Consider the following 18,838-nt stretch of genomic DNA (forward strand, 5'->3'; position numbering starts at 1 on the left):
TCCAACTATACTCTTAGCCCAGCGGAAGAATCTGTCCTATCTCGGGGCCTCTCCTTTTGCCCCTCCACCCCCACAAACATGATACAGTTCTGTGGTGACCTAGAATCCTATTTTTGACGTCTCAGACTCAAGGAATATTTCCAACACACCTCTGACCAACATATTAACCCACAGAGACCTTCCTGCCAACACTACAGAAAGAAGAATTCTGGGTGGACTCCTCCTGAAGGTCGAAACAGCAGCCTGGATTTCTACATAGACTGCTTCCGCCGACGTGCACGAGCTGAAATCGTGGAAAAGCAGCATCGCTTACCCCATAACCTCAGCCATGCAGAACACAGTGCCATCCACAGCCTCAGAAACAACTCTGACATCATAATCAAAAAGGCTGACAAAGGAGGTGCTGTCGTCATCATGAATAGGTCGGAGTATGAACAAGAGGCTACTAGGCAGCTCTCCAACACCACTTTCTACAAGCCATTACCCTCTGATCCCACTGAGAGTTACCAAAAGAAACTACAGCATTTGCTCAAGAAACTCCCTGAAAAAGCACAAGAACAAATCCGCACAGACAAACCCCTGGAGCCCTGACCTGGGGTATTCTATCTGCTACCCAAGATCCATAAACCTGGAAATCCTGGACGCCCCATCATCTCAGGCATTGGCACCCTGACAGCAGGATTGTCTGGCTATGTAGACTCCCTCCTCAGGCCCTTCGTTACCAGCACTCCCAGCTATCTTCGAGACACCACCGATTTCCTGAGGAAACTACAGTCCATTGGTGATCTTCCTAAAAACACCATGCTAGCCACTATGGATGTAGAAGCCCTCTACACCAACATTCCACACAAAGATGGACTACAAGCCGTCAGGAACAGTATCCCCGATACTGTCACGGCTAACCTGGTGGCAGAACTTTGTGACTTTGTCCTGACCCATAACTATTTCACATTTGGGGACAATGTATACCTTCAAATCAGCGGCACTGCGATGGGTATCCGCATGGCCCCACAGTATGCCAACATTTTTATGGCTGACTTAGAACAACGCTTCCTCAGCTCTCGTCCCCTAATGCCCCTACTCTACTTGCGCTACATTGATGACATCTTCATCATCTGGACTCATGGAAAAGAAGCTCTTGAGGAATTCCACCATGATTTCAACAATTTCCATCCCACCATCAACCTCAGCCTGGACCAGTCCACACAAGAGATCCACTTCCTGGACACTACGGTGCTAATAAGCGATGGTCACATAAACACCACCCTATATCGGAAACCTACTGACCGCTATTCCTACCTACATGCCTCTAGCTTCATCCAGATCATACCACTCGATCCATTGTCTACAGCCAAGCGCTACGATATAACCACATTTGCTCCAACCCCTCAGACAGAGACAAACACCTACAAGATCTCTATCATGCATTCCTACAACTACAATACTCACCTGCTGAAGTGAAGAAACAGATTGACAGAGCCAGAAGAGTACACAGAAGTCACCTACTACAGGACAGGCCCAACAAAGAAAATAACAGAACGCCACTAGCCATCACCTTCAGCCCCCAACTAAAACCTCTCCAACGCGTCATCAAGGATCTACAACCTATCCTGAAGGACGAGCCATCGCTCTCTCAGATCTTGGGAGACAGACCAGTCCTTGCTTACAGACAGCCCCCCAATCTGAAGCAAATACTCACCAGCAACCACACACCACACAACAGAACCACTAACCCAGGAACCTATCCTTGCAACAAAGCCCGTTGCCAACTCTGTCCACATATCTATTCAGGGGATACCATCATAGGGCCTAATCACATCAGCCACACTATCAGAGGCTCGTTCACCTGCGCATCTACCAATGTGATATATGCCATCATGTGCCAGCAATGCCCCTCTGCCATGTACATTGGCCAAACTGGACAGTCTCTACGTAAAAGAATGAATGGACACAAATCAGACGTCAAGAATTATAACATTCAAAAACCAGTTGGAGAACACTTCAATCTCTCTGGTCACTCGATCACAGACCTAAGAGTGGCTATACTTCAACAAAAAAGCTTCAAAACAGACTCCAACGAGAGACTGCTGAATTGGAATTAATTTGCAAACTGGATACAATTAACTTAGGCTTGAATAGAGACTGGGAATGGATGAGTCATTACACAAAGTAAAACTATTTCCCCATGGTATTTCTCCCTCCCACCCCACCCCCACTGTTCCTCTGATATTCTTGTTAACTGCTGGAATTAGCCTACCTGCTTGTCACCATGAAAGGTTTTCCTCCTTCCCCCCCCTGCTGTTGGTGATGGCTTATCTTAAGTGATCACTCTCCTTACAGTGTGTATGATAAACCCATTGTTTCATGTTCTCTGTGTGTGTGTGTATATAAATCTCTCCTCTGTTTTTTCCACCAAATGCATCCGATGAAGTGAGCTGTAGCTCACGAAAGCTTATGCTCTAATAAATTTGTTAGTCTCTAAGGTGCCACAAGTACTCCTTTTCTTTCTGCAGCTTGTGACAGCATTACAGAGTGAATGGGAGACCAGGCTGGTGGGTCGGGGGGCTCAGTGGTACCCCAGTTCCAGGTGGAACCTGGGGGGAACCCGTCACAATGTGTTGGTGATATCTAAATGAAATTCATCATGTGCCATTGACCACCTCATTGATCACCATGTCTTATGTTCTTTTGTTCTAAATACCTCACCTGTGCTAATCCATCTTCCAGCTTCAAACATTCCATACCTCTGAGAAGTCTCAAATAGTAAAAATACTTATTTATTTTCAAAACACATCTGCCACAGACATTTTTCCTTCATGCTTGTCCCCCCTCCACCTCTGCTCCCACACCTCAAAAACAAAAGCAAAAATTATCTTGGTCTGAGGAATAAGATGACTGATAGTCAGGTCTGGACCACTGACAGGTCTAACATCCATTATCTCACTATCCTTGTGACTACAAAATGGGAGCGCTATACCAATGAAAGAGGAAGACAGTTCATGTTTTCCAGTGGGACATGCAGCACTTGCTTCTTCTAGTTCTGGAATGTCCCAAGATTCTGGCCTTTAATGTGATGATGTACCCAGGAAAGCTATTTTTAGAGTTTTTTAAAATGTTATTAGTGATAATTTCTCTCTCCTTCTGGGTAGACTCATGACAAGGAGGAAGCCGACTTTACAGTTGCAAGGATTGAAAAACAGTACCAGTAAAATTATTTAACACTCTCTAAAGCTTTAAAAAGTTTTTCTATAAAAGATGTGACATACATAGGAATGTGTGTGGGATATAAAAATTCATTTGGGATGACCTGCATAATTTATTAGCGATTCAGGATAACTTCTGCAGTGTCGTAAACTCTTGTGATTTTATCATGGGTCTCGTGATAATAAGTGTTCTCTTACTGCTCTTGAAGTTCTTTCGAAGAAAGAAAGAGAGAAAGAAAGAAAGAAAAGAAGGAAGAAAGCCTAATGGTTGTGGAGAAAAGCATAAAAACATGAACCCTAAATGCTCAAATACAAAAATACCAAAAATCTATTTTTTTAATCTCATGATTAAACAATCTCACAATTTTGGGAGCCTGATTTATGATTTTTGAATGTTTGGATTGGCGATACTCAATACTGCCATATCAAATTCCTGTTTAGCAGACCACACCATCATATGTTATGTATAATACAGTCCTGCAGCCTTAAAATTCTAACTGTCCTGCAAGGGATTTCTTGGCTTTGCAGGATGAATGTCAATGAATAACACTGACTTCCACACCCTTCTTGTAGGAGGAATTGTAAGACTCCAAGGGTAAAATCCTGGCCCCATTGAAGTTAATGGGAATTCTGTCATTAACTTCATGGGGTCTGGATTTCAACACAAGGCTGTATATACACAGACACAAATACATATTAATTTTTGTCTACTATAACAAGGCAAAACTCATCCACAATATCTCAAAATTAAAAGATGAGAATTTTTTTTCGTCTCAAGTTTGCTAAAAAGATTATGTTAAAAAATTAATTACTGACAAGTCCTATTCCAGATAGAGGTGACATTCAGAATTTTACTTAGCAATACTACTACATAGGCTATGTAAACACCGCTCCAAGCAGTAGCCACCGAATTGCCACCACACCTGGAAGAGCCCAAAAGCTGCTGCTGCGGGAAAAGCAGCTGAGCTGCAGCTGAATTGCCACCGTGGGACATGGACTGCCGCCCAATTCTGAATGCTGCCCCAAGCACCTGCTGGTAAGCTGGTGCCTGGAACTGGCTCTGGTCTACACTTAAAACACTACAGTGGCAAAATTGCAGTGCTGCAATGTAGACATGTACCACAGTGATGGAAGGGATACTCCCACTGCTTTAGTAAATCCATCTTCTCAATAGGTGGCAGCTAGGTTGACGGAAAAATTCTTCCATTGACCTAGAGCTGTCTGGGACTTAGGTTGGCTTAACTATTTTTCATACCCTTGAGCGACATAACTGAATAGATTTAATTTTCTATTGTAGACCAACCCTTAGTAATTATATATTCCCTTTCATCTGAGGATCTCAAAAGCACTTTACAAACATTAACTAATTTAGTCTTACAACACCCAAATATTAATTAGGATCATTTTGTACATGAGGGAAACTGACGCACAGAAGAGTCACACAACGAATTAAAAAAACAGAACCAGCAGAAGAATTCAGGTTGCCTGAATCCAAGTAAAGTGTTCAAGACACAAGGATATACAGCTTCCCATTTCTACAGAAATGTCAACCAACATACAGGAGAGATTTCTTAAATGGAAATAAAACTAAATTCCTTAATTAAAATATAAGGATTTAACCTTATAGATTCAGAATGTACAGTGTTAAGGTAGGGTTTTTTTTGGTTGTGTTTCTCTCTCTATGCTTGGCACTGTACTCTACTGCCTACAAGGCAACAATAAGTGTTAATGACATTTATCCCTTCTAATAAGAGTCATTCACTCACACTTCACTGTTATTCTTTGTTATTGGACAAGCACTAGTACCTCATTGAAAGATCAGTGCTGCAAGGGGAAAAAGTCCTTCTGAGATACCTTAGACTTCAAGAAAAGCATTAAATCAACTGATGCTAGATAGATGACAATTTGAGTCTCTGGGGGCTTTCCTGACTCCTAAGTCTCTGTGGTTCTCGGTTTCATGACTGCCTGAAGCCAGCTCTGACACACAGACAATCGAAACTACCTCCAAATTTCAAAATAAGGGCAGTAAGTGTCTAAATTGGGAAAAGTCTAACTATTCAACTGTCATGATTTGGAAGGATCCAAATACTAAGTACTCTCTAATTGAGCTAATCTCAGTTGATATGTGGCTGACTGGGTAATGCACTGACCCTTTCACCTCCAAGACCACAATTTGAATTCAGCCAGAAGTCACCAGGAGACAGGATATGCTGGTCTTTAGTGAGAAGAGGCACTAATCTTAGTACTACAGTGTGTGTGTGGGGGGGGGGGGGATGCTGATCTCTGTGGTTCTGGGTGCAGAGACTGCACAGCTATTCTCACTATTATAAGGTGTTTTTTTTTTTTAAAAAAAAAAGATCCTTGCACTGCTCACATGGAATTAAGACATTGGCATTAACCCCTGCCTTCTGACCCCAAATACAGAAAGAGTCACAGCTCCTCAATGTAGCCAAGTAAACTTCATGGAGGATCTCCTCCAATGACTGATTCAAATGAGCATGTTCAGGAGATGAGGGTAACACTGGACATGCCCACAGATTATCCCATTTTATTTATTTAAAACATAATCATTTAAGAAGGTTTATGATCACAAAGAGTTAATAGAATTTCTGAAAGATGAAAATTATTTCCTCCTTTGCTTACCTGCCAAGACTCAAGTTCACTTGATGGCATCACTCACACCTCAAGAAGCACAGAGACTGAGGTAAAATACACCTTCCCCTCTCTTCGCTCTGTTTTAGGTGTTTGTGATTTCATCAATTGTTGCAGAAGAAACAGAACCATTAATTTAGTTCTTGGCAGCTAAAGAGCTTTTCGGCTCAGTTTAAAAAGAAGCACACATGGTTCTGGTGTATGCCTGACAGACCTTCATAACAGGCATTTCCACGCTCTGTGCCCAGCTGTGTGAAACCATGCGTCAGTCAGTGGGCTCCATACCACTGCTCCCTCTTACCCCAATATTGTAAACAACCAGGACTGGTTCTCTGGTAAAAGAAACATATGTATATAAAGTCTCTTTTTGCTTTTGCCAGGCATGCAACAGTTGCCTTTGCCACCCTGAGGTATCTGAGAAGGTCTAGTTATTTCTTGTTCTCAGATACCACTGGATGGCAACTCATAAAGATTGACTATCCTAACAACCACTATATATGAGCATCACATACACCATTGTTGACCAGTTGGGATTAGACAGCCGTCTGCTTCATTGCAAGAGACAAGTCACAGAGCACTAGCACATAGTATTTTCCCGCTTCACACATTCTGAAAACCCAAATTGTCTTTGCATTTTTTCCATGCCTCTGCTGTCATACAACCTGTCTTGGTGACACATTCAAAAGTGAACTTTTGAACTATGAACTTTTTGCCTCTCTCCCATTCTTTTCCTGTTCAGGTAGCATATAAGTGTGAATGGGTGTGATAAAGCAGTTAAAAAGTCACAAAGAGTTTATAGAATTTCTGAATGATGAAAATTGTTTCCTCCTTTGCTGGGAGTTGGGAGTGGTGCTACAGAGTCAAGGGTACCAGAAAAGGCAGGGAGATTTAGGGAGGTAAGTGCAGATACACACACAAATTTTGAAAGCATTGCACACTGGAGTCAGAGCAACACTGCTGTCCGCCTACACAACACTGCTTCCCTGTGGCTCAAGAGCTGTGTGATGGCTCAGAATCTTGTGCTGTCCTGCCCCTTCTCAGCTGAGAGTGTATGTGATATTAACTGCTGGTTTAGAACAGCTGAAATGAATACAAAAGAGCAAGGAGCACAGAAGTGGCCCTTTATTTCATGAAGACGAGGGGAGTCACTTTAGGCTGACTTGTGGAAAAGAAGAAACTCTTCCAGCTGATCATAACCATGGATTTTAAGAGGCAGGGTGCTGTGGATGGAATGGAAAACTTAGGAGATGAATGGCATAATGCAGGCCCACTGACGGGGGGCAGCGGGGGGGGGGGAGCAAAGGGGGCAATTGTCCAGGGGCCTGGGAAATTTATAAGGGCCTGAGATCCCCTGGCCGCTACTGCCCTTTTAAATTGCCTGGGTGGGCCACATGGTGCCTAGGTGCGCGAGACCGCTTCTGACCCGTGCCTTGGGGGGGCCCTGTGGGCCGCCATGCGTGGTCCCAGAAGTGATGGATTCATCACTTCCGCCCAGGGACATCTCTGGCCCTGAGGCCCAGAATTTCTGTCGGCAGGCTTGGCATAATGTGATAAAGAGGAGGGAGTGGGGAAGGAAGGGAAGTTGAACAGGAATGCGGCTGAAGGAGGGATGGAGGAGGAGAAAGAGAATGGGGAGAAAAGGACAACAGAGGGAGTAAGTGGGAATGAAAAGAGAAAAGCAAGAGAGGGGAAAAAAAGAGGAACTGAAAGCAAGAAATAAGCAGCATGTACAGTAGTCAATTTAAGTTTCATTCACACAGATGCTTTGAAAACTGCCAGGGTTTGGGGGTCTTGGCAGAGAGAAGTTAAACAGAAAGAATACTTGAGCAAAGGAGCACAAGTGACCATAATGAAACAACAAATAAGAGAGGGGAAATACAGAGCAGAATATACTGCACAAACCTGAAAAAAGGCAGAATTAATAAAGCCATAAATGAAAGGTAACTCCTCTCCACCTTCAAATAATTTAAATATCAGTGGCAATTATTAGCTGAACATAGAAAGGTGATGAAATGACTGGGCTAGGAGTTGGAAGTCTGGTTCTAATTCCACATTCTGCCCCAGACTTCATTGGAGCATAAGCTTTCGTGAGCTACAGCTCACTTCATCGAATGCTGTAGCTCACGAAAGCTTATGCTCAAATAAATTTGTTAGTCTCTAAGGTGCCACAAGTACTCGTTTTCTTTTTGCGAATACAGACTAACACAGCTGCTACTCTGAGAGTTCCTTGGGTAAGCCTCCTAACTTAAGAACAAATAACACAACATAAGAATGGCCATACTGGGTCAGGCCAAAGGTCCATCTAGCCCAGTACCCTGTCTTCAGACAGTGGCCAATGCTAGGTGCTTCAGAGGGAATAAACAGACCAGGTAATTATCAAGTGATCCATCCTGTTGCCTATTCCTATTCTGGCACACAGAGACTAGACACCATCCCTGCCCATCTTGGCTAATAGCCATTGATGGACCTATCCTCCAGGAATTTAGCTAGTTCTTTTTTGAACTCTATTATAGTCCTGGCCTTCACAACATCCTCTGACAAGGAGTTCCACAGGTTGACTGTGTGTTGTGTAAAGAAATACTTCCTTTTGTTTCTTCTAATCTGATGCCTATTAAACTTCTTGCTGCCTCAGTTTTCAATCTGTAACAAGGGGATAATGCTCACCTACCTCACAGGGATGTGGCAAGGCTAAATTCATGAATGTAAGTAAGCCGCACTGAGATCCTCCGATGGAATTTGCTAAACAAGTGCAAAGTATTCATTAATAAAGATAGTTTGATGTTAAATTCACTTAGAAAAGAGACAGCCAGACTTCGATCGGAGAAAGAAACCTTTGTTAAATGCAGAGACCCCCAACATACATAAAATACATTTTTATTGTACTCATGGTAGGTAATTGTCAGCTGTCATTTTGTTGCATCTTCTTATAATCTATCTGAAAGAGAAGCAGAAGAATTTTCTCTGACTGAAATGGATACACGTATTTTTGGCTTGCTACCCATGTCACCATTAGATTGCAAAAATCCTCGTGGTTTAATTATTTTTATCATCATCATAAACAATGTGTTGTAGGTATTATCCAATTAGATGGCATCTTCTTGTGATGAAATGCTTGTCTTGGGAAAGGAAGCTGACTGCAATTTCACAGGACTTCGGATTGTTATTAATGGATAGTGTTGAGTTTAAGAAGGTACGTTACCATTACCTCACGTATTCCTAGCCCAGCTGATACCTCCAGAGTGCTCTTTTTTTTTTTTTTTTTTTTTTTTTTTGAGAGTGATGCTTATGTGTTGAGCGGAGATTCTTCAGCAGACTGCTTACGTGAACCCAGGAATGTCTTGCACTTAACGCCTGATAGCAAAAACATGAGCATCTTAGGCCTGGTCTAAACAACTGCAGCATCATAGTTGGGCCACCCCAGGAACTGTCGTGTACAAATATCCTTAGCTAGGCCCCGTGTTATTCTAACAGAGGGGAACAGACAGGAAAGCTGAGACACAGACACGCACTCTGCTCAAGGAGGGCAATGCTTTCTATCCTGAGCTTCACTACCAGTGCTTTATTGTAATCTGCCACAGGCAAATCCAATTGTGAGCAATATTTAATTTTAAAGATAGTTAAACAATATCCACAGCCACATCAAGTTAATAATGATTATGCAGCATACTTGAAAGAAAAGGAGAAAAACACATTACAGTTCTTTGGTTTCTCCTCAAACACCTCTATCTACTCTCGATGCAAAAATGGGTCAAAAGAACAATCCATTTTCCTTCTGACTCTGATATTACCAGGCCAGTAAGATAGAACAACCTGTTTCCCTATCTTCCTTAGATGCAAACTCTGAGTGGTTATAATTTACAAAACTAGTAGAGTATTATCACCCCAAAGATAATACAGCTTTTCCATGTATTAGCAGATATCTGATATGGATGTGGGTACACTTCAGAGATGTAAAAATATATATATTTCAAAACTGAGTTTAAAAAAATACTACACCATCAAATATAGAGCATGTGCAACTTGACTGAGTTAGTGTGCAGTTATCAGAAAAATGTTTGTAGAAAAACAACAATCTTATTTTACTCCCTCTGTGCATTTAGCTGACTTCAGTGACTAAAACAAGTGTTTATCTCTTTGTAGTCTGATCAGCCCTGCAGAGCCATCACAGCAATGGGAGACTGAGCTGGAGTCTTTTCTGGTTCATGCAGCAGCAGTGGAATTTTTAACTAGATGCCTATGATAAGATTTTTGCAGATGGTTTGTGAGCAGGAAAGCACTGAGAATACCTAGATTCTAATCCTGGCCACTAACATGATGTCTGTGCCTTAACTTCCCCATCTGTAATGTGATGTTGTGAGTATTAATTGCTCATGAAATGCTTTTAAAAGTACTGAATTGTTATAAACAACAACATAAAATCATTATTTGTAAAGGATCAGAATCTACAACCCTTATTCACATTAAGCAATTCTTTATGGCACAAGTTGCCCAGTTGAAATCAATGGAAGTTGAGACAGAGAAAAGTACTGTCAACGTGAGTAAGGGTGCCAGAATCTGAACCAGCATATTTGTATTGTTTGACAGAAGAACTCACTGACACAAAGATGGATTCACATTGCACTCTCTCAGTGAGAAGACCTATAGTTCCATACTAGAATAAATAAAACAAATTCAATTCTTTTGGTAGACAACAGGTTAACAGCCCTAAAAACTAAAGCCCTTTATTTGTCCACAGACGGATACAGGCCAGAGAGTTTCCCTCCCCTGTAGGTTCTCTGGGATCACACGCTAGGAACGAAAGACTAGTTTAGTCTCCCACCTTACTTCTGCTGAGATTGCTTACCAAATTGTCAATCAGTGTCAATTATGATGTGCACACCTGTGCACCAAGAACTAGATAAAGACCACCATTCACTGTGCACTGGCCATTGAACAATTTACAGGTGTTAATGACTTTCCCCCATTATCAACCTTGCCTAGATTCAAAAACTGGTGAAAGACTATCACATTACCAATCCCCTGAGTTGCCTAGTGTGCTCAGTGTTGTATCATTATAATGGTCCATTAAAGGTTTAGCTGAATGATGCAACAAGCCATTCCATAAGCACAAAAAATGTTACCGGTCCAAGTTACTTTTTAAATTCACTATCAAAGACAAAATCCTTGAGCAGCCAAACACCAGGGGGAAATCACACCTGTGTGGAAGACAAACATACACACCAGCACAGCCCTGCTGTCCGACTTGCTTGCCATTGGCTACTTTAGGTGCGCCTCTCCTGTTCCTCTTTAAATTGTTCTGGAATATGGGTGGTTAGGAATTTTCCCTGAACATTTTATTGATGGCAATCTATGGGAAAGCTTTGATTGTACTAATTTGTTTAAATTTTCCATTGGGGCAATCAAAACATTATAGTTCATATCAGCTCAGGTCGACACAACCAAAACATTTTGGTTTCTTGAACCAAATGGACCCATTTAGTTTCAGGTCAGTTTGACATTAGTCTGTGTTTGCCTGAGCTGCCATGGTGCCTCATAGGTTTTTCTAGTTCAGGTGCCTCATGCTTCCATTCTCCTCTTTGAGTCGGGCTCCCTAGCTATGGCTACATCTTGCACAATGCTCTATGATCTTCCCTCTCTTTGAAACATTGTGGTGCATTATGGGAGTCATTTTACCAGCACCTTGTTGTTCAGGTGAGTAACACAATCCATATAGGGAAATGGAGGCATGAGGCACCTGAACTACAACTTCCATCAGACTCCGTGGCAGCTCGAGGAACGCAGACTAATGTCAAATCAATACAAGCAAAATATTTTGTTTTGATTTGTTGAACTAAACTGAAATATTTCAGTTCAGGGATATTGAAATGTTTGGTGTTGATTGGAAACGTCTAAACAAAGCATTTAGACATTTCAGAATCAAAGTTTTTCACAACTCACTGTTCCATGAAAGTTTTTGGTATTTTGACTTTTTATACTGATTCAGGACAAAAACAAATAATGAAATATCAGAATTTCCACATTGGATAGAAACCAGCTCTATGGAATTTGTATTCAGGACTAGGTGCATGGAGATCTGCAATGGCCATTGCTGCTGTCCACCTACATCATGCCCAGATACTTCCCTTCATTACGGACCTAGACTATGAACAGGATGATGGTTACAAACAAAGTGCCAGTGGCTAGGGTACCATATGTTCCCATACAGAATCTACCTTACACCACCCTCCTCCACTAAAGAAAAAGTTATTTGCAATGTATTTATTTAAAAAAACAAATCATAAATGCTAATGTTAGGTAACAAAGATTTTGATCACATTTCTTCAGGTTTCACTGAAAATGTTTTATGAACTCTCTTTTCCCCCGATATACCGTGTTTCCTAGCTTTAATACAAACAAAATTAGAGAGCTAAACTAACAGTCAGACTTGACTAAGTCTTTTGTAGTACGTCTTCATCTGCCCGGTAACACAATCTACAGCCTATTGCAAACCAAGTCAATATGTGTAAGACTTTAACAGCCACCCTTAACTTGCCTCAATAATTATTCTCTTTAACTGACATAATATTCAATATACTCTTGTTGAGTGCAATAATGGTAAAATTGATGCCTTGAGGGCTACAATACGATTGAGTTTTAGCCAGATAAACTGACCTCTAGCCTATTGATGTATTATAGGGCTTTACACCATTCAGATGCACAGTGTGACGGTTTATAATCCTCTATATAATTATATTACATTCCATTTTTGCATATCTTCAGATCATTCCAACAGATAATTGCCTGATTCTGCAACACTTAAATGAGCAGAGCCACTGATTTCAGTGAGATTCTTCTCGTCTGCAAGAATTACTGAATCAGGTTCGAGGCTTGCAATGTTGTTTCTGACCTTATATTTATCTTGATCTTTATCATATGGTTGAAAACAAACAGTTTGTTCTCTGAATAGGCAGCAAGCTTGTCATCTGGAATCATCTGGATACTAGGATTTTTTCACTCTTTTTAAACATCAACATTCAGAATCCAGGAATTTAAAATGTAATGCAAAGCATACATGGCATCACTAAAAATATCCATATTCTGTCAATAATACAAGCCACATATTAGCAACTACAGCATGTACCAAGACACACTGCATTCGTGTTTTCTGAAAAGATCAATTCTAATTTCTGAAACTGGGTTAAAATCATAGCAAATTATATTTTACATGTGGACACCTGTAACATTTAGCTTTAAAAAAATCCATAAAGAAAAAAACCTAAAAAACTTTAGAATTTGTATATACTTTAATAAGAGTAGCAGGGCCTCAATACAACAGTTAGCGTCTTTTTTTCCTCTCTCTCTCTAGGACTATCTACAATGCAGAACTGTTTACTATGACAATCTTTTAGAAGGAGTTTCAAGATAATTTCTTTGAAAACATGATATATCAAGGACTGTGTAATTATGTGCAAGATAATGTGCTTCCTCTACAGAAAGGATGTTGCATGAAACAGGCAATAAAATAAATAAGCATTGAAAGTTCCTTTGGGCAGGAACAAAGACTCCTCTGTGTTCTGTATCATGCCAAATATGTTATTTGTGCCTACATAAATTAATAAAATAAATACAATAATGCAATAATAGTAATCTTCAAAATCAAGGTTGGTTCATTTGGGTATGTCCAAATTATGGGCTTGAATCTGGAAGGTGCTGAGCACCCTCAACTCCCATGAAGCCCGTTGCAATTTAGGGCACTCAGAACCATGTGTTATAGGACACGAGATCTGAAATGCCCTTTTGAACAGATAGCATAATAAATTATCTTGGAAGCTAATGGATGACTGGGTGAAGATTAAACATGGAAACGCCGTTTTTTTGTGACTAAATCAAGCTGTTACAATTTTACAAAGGGAATGGGTTCACAAACCACATGTAAAAGCTCAAAAGTTAGTTTTTAACCATGAACTTATATTAGGAATATGGGGTTTTAATGTATTATAGGATAGCTCTCCTCCCTCAAAAATAAATGAGGGAAGGAAGGAAGGAAAAGTTGAAGGAGCAGCTGCACTGGACTTCAGATTATAGAAGTTGAGCGGTAGCTCTTGAAAACATGCCAGTTGCTTTAGATGACTAAATAAGGCTTGCAGCTGAGTAACCTCAGTATTTACAGTATTCAAGGTATTTCCTACACTATGTGTAGGGAAGTAAAAGAGAATACTGTGGATAGCAACCTGTACCTTAGGTAAAAGTAGCAAGTTTTACATACTGTACCACAGTCAAGGTACAACATGTCAAATACATCTCACAGTTATTTACCTAAAGATCCACAGTTAAAAGGACAGACTTTTAGTAAAAAGCATGTTGGGTGCACAACTGTTAGTAACTTCAACATACAAAATAATGGTCAGCCAAACAATTTTTACTACATGCTTTAAACCTCTTTTTACCTGAAGGATGTAGCCCCGCACGTAGTCCCGAAGTGTCCAGCCTAAGCCATGCAAGATGTGCAGCACCTCTTCCTGCTTCAATACACTGAAGAGTCGGTCTAGCAGTATCTTCAGTCTCACAGGCACAGCTTGGGTACCATAGAGCATCAGGCTGCTGATGTCAAACACTACGTTGGACTGCACAATCTCCACTTGGGTAGGGTGGTACAGATGCTGAGTGCTAAGCTTGTCCAAAGCTGTCAGATACAAGTTGGGGTAAGAGTAGACACAGAGATGGGGGGAGAGGAAAATAAAAATAAAAGAAAGATTATTAAAGCATATCTAATATTCTGTCAAAGTGAATCTTCCATAAACACCAAGTGTATCTTCTTTACTACAGACTAGAGACAGTTAGCAATAGGCTCAAATGTTCAAGAGTTTTCATTCATCTTTCATGCTTAAGTTTTTGGTGCCCTGCTGGTTTTCAAAGGTATTGAGCGCTCACAGCTCCCATTAACTTCAGTTGGAGTTCTGGGCACACACAGTCTCTGAAGAATTGGACCCTCAGTATCTCACATTAGGGTGACCAAAAATGGATGCACCCAAATGAATGAACACTTCTAAAAATTTGAGTCTTAATCTACAAAAATAGAATCCACTGCAATGTTTTAAAAATTGCTGCCGTGCATAATCGTAAACTGGAGTCATCAATTTACTGCTAATTAAACTGCTAGTTATTACACTGGCAAACATAGCCAATTCAATCCAACTTACCTCTTTTGAATGAATTTTATCATCAAATATATTAATAACTTAGAGGTGGGGGAAGGCGAGGTTTGCAGGAGGTTTGAGCTTTATTTTCTGTTTGCTGGGAGGAGCATCTAGTAATTCTTTATCCCCTTATGTGATGTTTAATGTGATGGAATTACATGTGGCATCATACATTTCAGCATATACTATTATTTGCTCTCAATTTCTTTTCCACTTTATGAATTCTATCATAGAACCTAAACTTCCAGACTATTTGTTTTAAACAGAACTTTTTGAGCTTTTAAAATAACGTTATAGAGGTTCCTCCTCCTGTACTTTGGTTTCGTCTTGGATTCACTGGAGATTTCATGTACTCTTGATAAATTGCTTTCTTACATCGAGATTGTAAAGGCCCTTATCATTTACTCACTGGCTTCATTCAACACATTTACTCCAAGGAATATTTTTGTCAAAGAGTTCTGGTTTCCTCATACTTCATTTCTTACAACTGATTTGTCTGATCTTCCCTATTCTAGTGGTTAACGCTACTTTGAATAAATAGCTTTAAATGTAAATTTAATGTTCATGAAAGATAAGGGATTGGCAAACTTGGGGAATTGAAGTCCTATGTCTCTCCCCAGGGCATTATATTGCAGAAATGTGAAGGGCAGGATTCTATCTGTTATTCTTCCAACACTCTTAAACTATTTGGCCTTATGATGAGCAGCTGATTTAGAACTTAATAAATAGGTTAGATTAAAATCTGAAAAGCTCAAATACCCCCAAATGTTTTTGTTCTTTTCCATGTTATTGTTCGTAGGATGGTTACATTGTTAATACTGTAACAGGTATATCGAAGTACTCCATTAAGGGGAAAAAGAACTTAGAAAATTGAAATTGTTGAATGTGTGTATGTATTTTTTGGGGGGGGGAGTCTTGACATGTATGTGCCTCCATAGTGGGTAAGTAAAATAATGGAATCTGTTTTTAGTCACATAACAATGGGTATTTGGAATGGAAGAGCAACATTAGAATACATTAATAAAATATTAATAAGAGTCATAGCACCTCTCATCCAAGAATCTCCAAACATTTACACAATGATCTAAGCTTCACAACACCATTCTGAAGCAAGTTTTGACTACTCTGGCATTATCAGACTCATTGTTACAGATTGGGAAACTTAGACACAAAAAGGTTAAGTGACCTAAGATCACACAAATCCATGTAATTGCCAATAATAGAACTTGTCTCCTTAGTTTCTGTCATGTGCTTTAATCGCTACATCATACTCCTCTTCCAGGGGTGAGCATGGTGCTTTTTGCTAAATGAAATAGTTTAATTTAAAAATATATACAGGGAGGGTAAGTCCTTGCCTCTAAAAAGTTGGATGGAATGGCTCAGGGGTTTAAGGTGCTACTTCCAAATTGATCCAGGTCAGTAGTGATTGAAAGTTGTTTTCTTCTAATGACTGTGTGGGGATTATACAAAAAAGTGCGGTGGTCTTGGTATAACTCCTAGTGGGAAATTGCCCACTTTACAAAACCACCACCACATTTGACACTAAAAGCCTTTGTAGAGAAACCAGGGATGGAATAGACAAGAAGAGGAGAAAGTAACAAGTGGTCCTTCCAGAGGACTGAAGCACACTGGCAAAACACTGGGTAATAGCTTTGACAACCTACACAGTGCTTATCCTGTGGATAAAAAGAGGGCTTCAGTCTCCAGGGCTCTCAATCTAGCACCAAATTCACTTAAAGTGGTTTAATTTTTTTTAACAAGTTTACCATTGGAGCCCTAGTTAGGATCTTAAAATTGAATGAGGAGCTAGTTCTGAATTTGTCTACATTTTACCACAACCATCTTCAACTTGGAGTTGGGGCCTTATACTGCAAATTATAGTAACCAACAATAAAGACACTGAGTTCCATTCTTTTTAAGTCAGGATGTGCATTCAAATGCATAATTTATAACAAAAAAGGCATATATTTTTCCATGGGTGTGTCACAAGAGTGTTCACAGAGTATAGGCAAACACCACACTACAGACTGAAATGTAACACAGGCATGGAGAGGAATGAAATGCATTTATGCCAGCACAAGGAATAACCGTGTGGCCAACAGCTGGAATTTTTGTGGCTCGTTAATTAATGGAACTACTTTTCACTGCACTCAAGTACGGAACTAAATAATGTAGAGAATGCAACCTTTCACCATTATTTATAATCTAAAATTATATCCTATTTGTTTAGAAAAAGACTATAAAAATGATCAAGCAAGAACAAAAAAAGGAACAGTAACAAGGAAAAATACCGCACTGTGTCTCAGTGAATTGTATCTGCTTCTGCCCATACATTCTGAAAATACACAGAGAAGCGTGAAACACTGGGATGTATTTGAAAAGGTTCTTTGGAGAGCACCTAAGTGATTATTCCCTAAATCATTACTGAACCAATTTCAGTGCTTCAACCTGGTGCGAAGGGGGCATTTTGTTGTTGAGGTGCCTTCTTTCAGATAAGCCATAAAATAAAACATCTGAGCCCCTGTGGTTGATAAAGATCCCATGGCTCTTTTTGTAAAGCTGAGGGTGTTCATTTCCATGTCCTGGAAAAATGTCAATTTGGGTAATATTATTCTGCCTCCCTGAATTCCCGCTCCAATTTCAACTGGATATGGCCTTCTTCTTCACTTTCTGTCCTAAACTGTTCTCTAATGATGCTATGTGCTGATGAACAGCGACTGCATTTCACCTCAGAGAGTCTGCATCTCAAAGGTGAGTAAATTTATCCTTGTGGGTAGTCTGCATAAGAGAGTTTGTTAAGTGCTTTGGGATCCCCATGATGAAAGACACTATGTATAAAGATAAGATATTATCATATCTGAAAAATGACAAAAGCAGATGTTTCCTTATGTAAAAAGGCACTGTTGAGTGACATGCCATAAAAACACACACTTTGAGTCATTTCTGGCCCAACTGAAGTTAATACCCATACTCCTAAAGATTTCAGTGGGATCAAGATTTCACCCAGAAAAGCAAAACTGTTAATGCTCATGTTACTTTTGAAAGGACACACATAATCTTTCAAAAAGTCATATGTGTTTGTTTTGGGTTCAGTATGTTAAGTTTAGGTGCTAAGACTACGAAGCACCATCCCAGTTTGGCACCCCTTTTTAGTGGTTGCTGCTGCCCCCATCTCCTGGTACTCCCCATCTCTGGATGAGCTGATTTACAGAGGGAAAGAGGTCTAATGAATCTTAAAACCACATGCTTTTCAAGTAAAGAGGTCAACATTTTTGTGGAATGGCCTGTAAAAGACCCTTGTGTTTTACTAGAACAACATACAGTGGAGTAATATTTTTGAGGAGTACTATTTCTAAATTTCAAATGATCATTTCAGGAATTACAATTAGTGAAAAAAGGAGCCAAATACGTTTTCCTTGAACTCCAAAGAACTATTAACTTGTTAATTAATTGTAGCCATGTTGGTCGAAGGATATTAGAGAGGCAAGGTGGGTGAGGTAATACCTTTTATTGGATCAACAACTTCTGTTGGTGAGAGAGATAAGCTTTTGAGCGACTCAGAGAAGAACTCTATGTAGCTCTCTCACCCACAGAAGTTGGTCCAATAAAAGATATTACCTCATCCATCTTGCCTCTCTTGTTAATTCTTGTAAGAACAGGGAATCTCTTCTCTCTACCCTCAGTTCTTTGAGTTATCAAGTATTATTGCTCCCGCTTATGGTCTGTCAGTGTTTCTGTTATCAACCCTGATTTTGAATAGTTTATACTATTTTTAGGGCCTGATCAGAGCTGGTGTTAGCCTTATTG

General features: G+C 40.1%; 1 protein-coding gene across 5 annotated transcripts in view; it reads right to left on the bottom strand.

Annotated features, from left to right (window-relative positions):
* Positions 1-18,838, bottom strand: part of BNC2 (basonuclin 2) — a 453,328-nt gene that overhangs the window by 118,108 nt on the left and 316,382 nt on the right. For all 5 annotated transcript variants that reach the window (XM_043515176.1, XM_038403570.2, XM_038403571.2 and 2 more), the window contains one exon: positions 14,282-14,517. In XM_043515176.1, the coding sequence (XP_043371111.1) occupies positions 14,282-14,517 (236 nt within the window). The remainder of the gene's footprint in view (positions 1-14,281; positions 14,518-18,838) is intronic.

The sequence above is a fragment of the Dermochelys coriacea genome, chromosome 5 (genome assembly GCF_009764565.3).
Source record: "Dermochelys coriacea isolate rDerCor1 chromosome 5, rDerCor1.pri.v4, whole genome shotgun sequence".
Classification (NCBI taxonomy): Eukaryota; Metazoa; Chordata; order Testudines; family Dermochelyidae; genus Dermochelys; species Dermochelys coriacea.